The 8,929-nt window shown below is 42.1% G+C and overlaps 1 protein-coding gene across 1 annotated transcript in view; it reads right to left on the bottom strand.

Moving 5' to 3' along the window:
• Window positions 1-2,885, bottom strand: part of WDR11 (WD repeat domain 11) — a 62,396-nt gene extending 59,511 nt beyond the window's left edge. The window contains exons 1-2 of the mRNA XM_012642383.1: window positions 2,748-2,885; window positions 1,637-1,748 (exon numbers count right to left, since the gene is read on the bottom strand). Coding sequence (XP_012497837.1) covers window positions 1,637-1,748; window positions 2,748-2,833 — 198 coding nt within the window. The 5' untranslated portion in view covers window positions 2,834-2,885. The remainder of the gene's footprint in view (window positions 1-1,636; window positions 1,749-2,747) is intronic.
• Between the last annotated feature and the right edge of the window lie 6,044 nt (window positions 2,886-8,929).

The following is an 8,929-nucleotide window of genomic DNA, read 5'->3' on the forward strand; positions in this document are numbered from 1 at the left end:
AATAGTCTAGCAGTTTCTCAAAAAGTTAAACATAGAATTACCATACGAGTCGGTAGTTCACTCCTAGATACATACTCAAGGAAAATGAAAACACAAGTTCACACAAAAACTTGCACACACTGTTCACAGCAGTATTATTCATAATAGCCAAAAAGTGGGAAATACTCAGATGTCCATCAATAAAATAAAGGTGACATATCCTTACAGTGGAATACTACTCAGCAATTAAATGGAACAGAGTACTGAAACATGCTATGATATGGATGAATCATGAAAACATATTAAGTGAAAGAAGCCAGGCACAAAAGACACATATTGTATGATTCCATTTATATGAAATGTCCAGAATAGGCAAATCTACAGAGATAGAAAGTAGATTCATGGTGGCCTAAGATGAGGCGTACGAGGGAAATGGAAGATGACTGCTCATGGATACAGGGTTTCTTTTGGGGATGATGAAATTGATTGTGGTGATGGCTGCACAACTGTGAATATACTAAAAACCATAGAATTGTATACTTGAAGTGGGTGAATTTTATGGTATGAATATCTCAATAAAGCTGTTATATATAAAAAAGAAAAAGACCCCAAATCTCTATCTCCAGTCATGGAGATCACAAACTTCAGATCACTATATTATAGGCATCTCAGTCTTTGCATGTTGAAAACGTAAAATCACTGACTTCACACACACTCATTTATCATAACCGGCAACACTGTCATTCAGTTACTCAAACTGAAACCTCAGAGTCAGTCTATTCTCTGACTCTCCCCTATATTGATGACTATAAAAGCTATCAGGTTTACATCTTATGCAGCTCCTAAATATTACTCCCCCATGCCTCAGACTTCTTTTAGCCCTTAGAATTTCCTGCCAAAATTACAGCAAAAGTCTCCTAAATGATCTCACTGTCTCCAGTCCTGCCTTTCTCCAGTAGATCCTCCACTGCTCCCAGAGTGAGTGTTTCTAAAATGCAAATACGGTTATATCAATCTCCTACTTAAAAATCCAAACTCCTCCATAATCTTACAAAACTTTCAGGAATGGCAGCTGAAACTCTCTGGCTGTCTCCTCTTCCCTCACTCTTACAAGTGTACCGGCTTTTTGCCATCTTCACAGCACACGACTTACCTCTGTATACATTCTCCCTTTTTCCTGCAATGCTCCTCCCCGATTTCTCCCATGGTTAACTACTAGCCTTTAAACTGAAAGACTTCTGTGACTCTCCCCACAACTAGGTAACACACAGCCCCTTTGTCTTCCCACAGCATGTTAAGCAACCATCACTTAGCACACTCTGAGTCTTCCTCAGAAGATAATGAATTGCCTGAGGGCTTTCATCTCTCTATCCTTAGCACATGCCAAGCATGCAACTAATGAATGAATGAGTGGTCTGGTAAATGGTAAAACTGGTGTTTTCCATCAGCTTTAAAATTACCTAAGAACTAGTATTTAATAACTCATCCTGGATTGACATTAAGTCACAGATATAGAAATGCTGGTATATACCAAATAGATTATCATATTTAAAAGTTATTCAACAGTTATACATATGATTTAATGAGAACCTAGCGATATACAATATTAAGCTTTAGACTACACAACGTGATAGGGTCAAAGTGGGATTTGACTTACCTTGACAACATCAGCTTTATGTTTTTCTAAAACTTGAAGAGTTTGGGCCGTATTAGAATCAATCACTACCACAAGCGAATGACATCCATAAGCAATTAAACCTTGCCAGCCCCTAACAAAACAGTAATGTTAAAATATAGGTACAAAACAAAGCAGGACAACTTCTCTCTTGCCAATCCTAAATAAATGATAAATCTAACTCACATATATGACCATTAAGGAAATATTATTTAAAACCCAAGGCCAGTATTTAACATTATACTATTGAAATAAAAGATCTAGTTAACTTAAAAAGCTTGTTGAAATTCACTTTTCCTTCAGATTAAAAAAGGTTCTAAGAGATATGAACAAAGAGCCCTGAGGATGTATAAAGCAACTCATGCCCTCTGATCGTCTTTGTGGGCATATGTCTTCTTTTATCCAACTTCAAATCCTTAGTATACACAATGTGCCTGGGGTAACCACCTGTGACTAGTCCCTGTCCTTCCAACTACAAAAAACAAACACTGGACAGGAGGTTTCAGTCCTCTTGACAACATTCCCAGAGCCACAGCTACAGAATTTTGCATCACATTTGCCCAATTATTAGTTTTCAGAGTCGCAGTGGTATTTTACAGTGAAAAGATAAAGAGCAATAAAGACGACCTGTTGAGGACAGAAACGTCCTACACAGGAAGAGTCAGAAGACAGAAGGTGAGAAGGACAGGTGAGAGAAGAGATCAGCGCCTAACACAGGGTCTGGGACATCGTTGAATGGATATAGGTGAAAAACAGGACTAAGAGAAAGAGGACAGGAAGGGAGAGAACCTGGAAGTTGGAGGAGAGGTAAAGAGGGGGGAATGGGATGGCAAAAGAGGTGCGAAAAAGCAGAGAAACGAATATGGGAGAAAAAAGGGCAAATGTATAAATGGATTTCCCCGGGAATTTCCTACAAGGGGCATTTACTACTTTTGTAAAAACAACCAAAATCCATCATCTAAAAGAAAATCTCACAGTGTGAGGGCGGCTCCCTGTGTGGGCGAGGCCAAACTACCAGGGGGCGAAACCTTCTTTCCCCTTCCCCTCACAAACTCCCGGCCGATCCCAAAGCCCTGGAAGCCGGCGCCCTCACCAGTCCACTGCCGCCTTGTTGTGGGCGTTGAGGGCCCCGGTGAGGGTGCGCGCCGACACCTTGAAGTTGACCGTGTAGGGCAACATCGCGCGGAACAGCCCGAACCCTCCAAACCGACCCGCGACCAGGAAGCGGCGGACACTGCGCTTCCGTTCCAAATAGAATCCGGGTAGTCCCGTGGGCGCTGCTGTCAGGTTCCGCTGGATCTAAGGTTCCACATTCTCTGGGTTCTACCGCCCCCTGATTCCATCGTCTCGAGTTTAGGTTGCCTTAAGTTCCACGGATGCCGGGTTCGCCCCTCTCCAGAGTGCCGCCCCCGCAGGTGATTCCCGCACTCCGCGCCAGAGGGGCTGTGCTTGGAAGAGCAGGTGCTGCCTCCAGTCAAGTCTGTTTCCTTCAGATTGGGACTGCTTAGGCCTCCGTGCACCGCTGGAAATCATGAAAGGCAAAGGATAATAGTCCCAGTTATCCTTTCTGCCTTTGATCAGTTAACTTAGGGTGACTGCCAATGCCAGCCACTGTTGTAGGCGTCGGAGATGTACCAATGACGAAGACACAAAGTCTCCGCTCCCAAGTTTACAGAGAATAAATGAATGAGATTAATGAATGCATGAGATTAATGAATGAATGAAAGGGATTAACTGAAATTGAGAGGGCGAATGAAATAAATGGCTCAAATACATTTTTATTTTATTTTTTATCTATATAAACAATTTCCAAATACAGAGAACGTTCCATATCTGGTCTTGGAAATACTCCCTTCACACTTGAGGAAAAAGTAGCGCTATGCCTGGGGCCAAGGGACCCTTAGCCTGTTTGCTGAGGTCATTTGCATTTTGCACTTTCTCCTCTGCTGTTCTCAAGTCAGACCCAAACCTTACTTCATTTGTGCTCAGCACTTGGTTTATACCATTTACTATAGTACCTAATGCAATGGTTTATTTCCAGCAATGATATTTGCAGATGTCTATTTCTCACCCAATACATTGTTAGCTCCTTGATCAGCAAAAGGAACAACATATTGGTAGTTTTTTCATTACCAATCTTTGTGTCAGCCTTATCACTCTTGTAAAACAGCTTTCTCAAAGATCACCTCCAGTATACTCTTAGTTGTTAAAGCCAATGAACATCTTTTGGCTTTTAGTTGTTCTCTTGCAACTAGTCACGGTTGCTGCTGTCCATCCTTCACCTTGCTGTCTAACTTTTCCTTACCTCACAGCCCAACCTACTGATGTATTGGGGGCCACCAGATGTGCCCATAACCACAGATCTAAATTTATCACTCCCTTATCTAAAATCTTGGATGCCTCCTGTGACAAGGATTGCTAATTGGCACTCCAAATTCATTCTCTCCTTTCATAGGAACAGGATTTCAATTCATGTCTGGGCACATTGTCACTCCATTAGATGAATATATTTCTCCACTCCACTTACAACTAGAGCAGGCCATGAGACTAAATTTCTGCTCAATGAGATAGATGAAAGTGGAAGTGTTGTGTAGCAACCTCTGAGAAGGCACTTTCTATGCTGTTCTTCTGTGCTATTTCAGTAGTTATACCCTACATTACTGCTAGCTGCAGATATGTCTGTCTCAAAGGGGAGGCCAACACATTTTTAGGTAACTGTAACATAGGGTAATAAACATACCATAGTAGCCTTAGAATTCTCCTCAGAAAGGAACAAAATTCTAGTCTTCCTTTCTCCCCAGTGCCTAGCACCCTTCCTGGCATGCAGTTAGTCCTCAATAAATGATTGATGGTGCAGGAGTTCCAAATGCCCATTAAGCATAAGGTCAAACAGGTACAAGGTGACAATCAGGAGTCCATCTAGGAGCTCACAACTGGAGGCAGGCAACAGGTAAACAGACCTTCCATTCCCCTGGTAAGAAAAAGCCTCTTGGGGAAAGAAAGATTAATTAGTTTAAATCTGCAAGCTACCTTGAAGATATGGATGTTAAATATTCAGGGTAAGAACCAGCCGGGGTTGGGACAACAATATGTCTCCCATGATACAAGTGTGCAATTAAGTAGGTTAATGGATTTTTATGCCCTTCTCCAAAACCTCTGTCTTTCCCAATGTGAAAGACAGAATATTGGAGACATTGGACAATTGTTCTCTTTAATAGGACAAAACTTAGGCTCCTCTTGCATGCCTAAAAAATAACTATTTCAGCCCTTGCCTGATGACATAAACTCCAAAGCCTGGTAACATGGGCTCACGGCATCCTGCTGCTAAATCATTTGCATTCCTAAACCAAGCCTTTTTCCTCTTTCTTTTAAAGTTCATGGAGATAAGAGAGTGGGGAAACACGAGAAAGGGATGAGGACAGAAATAATATGTAACTGAATAAATCACTTCGTAAGTAAACTTTCCAAGGTCACGTAGGTGATGAAGTCAATAGCTTACTGTTGAGCACTCACAAAGCGCCAGGTGCTGTGATAAACCCTTCACTTTCATCATCCCATTTAATCCACACAAAGTCACAAAGACCATATTATCACAAGTATCCCATAGATGACAAAATTAAAGCTGAGTTGCCCAACATTACACAGCCAATAGAAGGTAGAGCCAGTGTTGGAACCCAGATGAGTCTAATTTTGAAACTGATGCTTTGAACTACTGGCAGCACCACATTGCCCTCCATGTCAGATCTACAGCCCAGTTGGAAAAAACTCCAGCCGCCTCGGAAGCATGAGATTTTAAAAACCATCAGCATTATTGATATATAATTCACATACCACACAATTATTCCATTTAATATGTACAATTTATTGGGTTTTAGGATATTCACAGAGTTTTGCAACCATCACCGTAATCAATTTTAGGACAGTTTATCACTTCTAAAAGAAACCCTGTACCCACTAGCAGTCTCTCACCATTCCCCCACTTCCCTTCCCTCAGCTCTAGCAACCACTGCTCTACTTCCTGTCTCTATAGATTTGCCTATTCTGGACATTTCATACAAATGGACTTGCATAACTATATATATCCTTTTATGCCTTGCTTCTTCAATTTAGCATAATGTTTTCAAGATTTGTCCATGTTGTATCATGTATCAGTACTTTATTCCTTTTCGTTGCTAAATAATATTCATTGTATGGATATACCATTGTGTATTTCTCCATTCATCAGCCAATGGACATTTGAGTTGTTGCCACTTTCTAGCTATTATGAATAATGCTGCTATGAACATTCCTGTATACATTTTTATGTCAACATGTGTTTTCATTTTTCTTGGGTATATATCTAGGAGTAGAATTGCTGGCTCACAGGATAACTCTTCTGTTTAACTTTTTGAGGAACTGCCAGACTGTTTTCCAAAGAGGCTGCACCATATTACATTTCTATCAGCAGTGTATGAGGGTTCCAATTTCTCCAAATTCTTGCCAACACTCACTATTACCTGTCATTTTTATAATAACCACCCTAGAGGCTGTGAAATAGTTTTCATTGTGGTGTTGATTTGCATTTTTCTGATGGCTAATGATGGCATCTTTTCACATGTCTGTTAGCCATTTATATCTTCTTTGGAGAAAATAACTATTCAAATCCTTCGCTCATTTTTAAATTGGGTTATCTGTCTTTTCACTATTGAGTTATAAGAGTTCTTTATGTATTCTAGATGCAAATCTCTTATCAGATATATGATTTGGAAAAATTTTTTCACATTCTGTAGGTGGCAGTACGGACTTTGAGCCACTTAGCTGAGCAAACATTCCCAATGAGGTCAAGGGCTGCAGTCAAGGTCTTATTTCCAAAACTAAGAAAGATAGCCCTGGCCTGGTTGTGGTCTCATTGTGGAAAGCAAAGGGAACACGATTCTGACAATGAGATGTTGTGTATAAGAACAAGGTGTGCTCCCAGGAATAAGGAAATGACTCAGAGGGAAAATTTGTGCATATGTAATATTGCTGTTTGTGTAGCTTTTGTTCTTATTTTTGTTTTAATTTATTTTACTTGAAATGGTAACATAATAAGCAACCTCAGGCACACCGTCGATGGTCCTGCCCAATGCCTGCACATGTAAAAATTCATGGGAATGTTACACTTGTCTAAACGTCTTCTAGCACCAAGAGCTTCTATGTGCATAAGTCCATGAAATCCATGCACTCTATGTGATCCTTTAACGGCTTTCAAAGGCCCTTCTATTGCTAACACCAGGTATCATTTGTTGGGCATTTAACCATGTACTAGGAGGTGAGCTAAGAACTTTCCATGTGAGCTAAGGCTTGTTCACTCTTTAATCCTCACAGTGGACTTTCCTCTTCTGGAGTCATGGAAGGTTAGCATTAGTATAATAGTAGAAGGGCGTCGTTGCCACTTTGGGCACATCACTTGATTTCATTAAGCCTCCTTTTCTTCGTCTATTATTGGGGGGGAGGAAAGTAACTATTCTTGGACGATTGAAAGCATTAAATTAGTTATTTTTGACAGGCCTGGGGCATGAATCTAGACCTCCTGTTTTCAATGACAATGATCACCCCTCTAAGCTACCCCATTTTGAATCTGAAGGAAGATCTTTCTCTTTAAGGTTTCATCTAAGGTGTGACTTGCATGAGAAGAAGTATTAAGGATTGGGAAAAAATGGAGTGGAATTTGCTGTGTCAGTCACCAAGACACCAAAACTGCAGCCGGCTTTAAAACGAGGGCTTTAAGGGATCGGAACAGTGAAGGCATCAGGCGGCATTGGGGAGATCACTGCTGAGGTTGGCCTAGAAGGACTAACTCAGCTCTTTCTAAAAGGTCAGGCCGTCCTCAAGCACAGCCAAAGACATGACTGTTTGAGCTGCCAGGCAGGTCCCACCAGCACTCTGCAAGAGCCATGGGTAGGGACAGCCACCTGCCAGTCACCTCCTGCTTACTGCGGCTGATGCTGCTCAGGGCTTTCCTCTGGCGGCTGCAGGGGTTAGCTTTCGAGGAGAGGGGTTGCAACTTGTGTACCCTTCAGCATGACGTTGCTTCAAGTCTCTTCCCGGTTTGGCCACCACTGAGCCTCCTTCTCAGGCCTGGTCTCTACCCAGAACCTTCTCCTGATGCCTGGCTGCTCAGACTCCTACCAACCCTATACTGCCTTTGTTAGGTTATTTTCCTTACAACATTGATATTTTAAATCGGCCAAACCTTTATTATTTAACCAAAAGCATTTGGATTTCCACCCAACCCTATGTTGTGAATGGTGGGTACCACCAACCCCATTTTCTAAATGAAGGAACTGAGCCTTAGAAGGGTTCAGCGATTCACCCAAGATCATGCATCCAGCCAAGACAGAGACAAACCTGGACCAGGTTTTCTCACTCCCAAGCCAGGGCTCTGTCCAGGGCATAGAGCTGCTTCGTGTGAAACAAGTCATTGTGAAGTTCTTGTGGGGGATGACTGAGGACCAGGCATGCACACTTTGTGCAGCAAAACATTTTAGAGGAACGTCACCCAGTAACGTGGAAGGCAAAGTCAGCAGTGGAGGGGGTGACTGGCTGAACGGGAGGGACACTGAATCCACAGCTCAGATCTGGCACCGCCCTGTCCTTCCTCATGTTTTCCTCAAACACTTTCCACCTGTTCCTTACTTCATTGTGGATTATCATCAATTATTTGGCTACACTTGTCATTAATCTCTTTTTATGTCTCTACATATTATGGGTAATAATTACAGTACAACGGATTAGTCACTGCACTTTACGACAAGGTAATCGAGGTTCATTAGACTGAGGGTGTTTCTGAGAAGAGTGGTCATGATGAAATGGATTTGTCCTGAGTAGGCCTTGTGGGGGGCATGCTTCTCTCACACTCTTGGCACGTGGAGAGGCAGTCGGGTGTTTCTGGAAACGGTGAGGGCTTTGCAGTTTTAGACAGACAGGCAGGCAGGAATCCTGTCCTGGCCCTGCCACCTCCTAGCTCTGTAACTTTAGGAATGTTTAGGGGATAAAAGTAACACATGATGGTACCACTCTAAGAATTAAATAAAAGAATATATGTCAGGTGCCAAGCTAAAGTCAGTAACTGATAAATTGTAGTTAGTACAATGCAGAGGAAAGAACCCCAGGGTGGGAGTTAGGTGATTTGGGTGCCAGGACCGAGGAGTCCATCATTTGCTGTGTGATCTTGGAAAAGTAACCCAGCCTTGCTGAGCCTGTTTCCTCATCGGAACAACGAGGCTAATAGGAGCCTACCTGGTAAAGCTGTTG

The sequence above is a fragment of the Propithecus coquereli genome, unplaced genomic scaffold (genome assembly GCF_000956105.1).
Source record: "Propithecus coquereli isolate 6110/MARCELLA unplaced genomic scaffold, Pcoq_1.0 Scaffold179, whole genome shotgun sequence".
Taxonomy (NCBI): domain Eukaryota; kingdom Metazoa; phylum Chordata; class Mammalia; order Primates; family Indriidae; genus Propithecus; species Propithecus coquereli.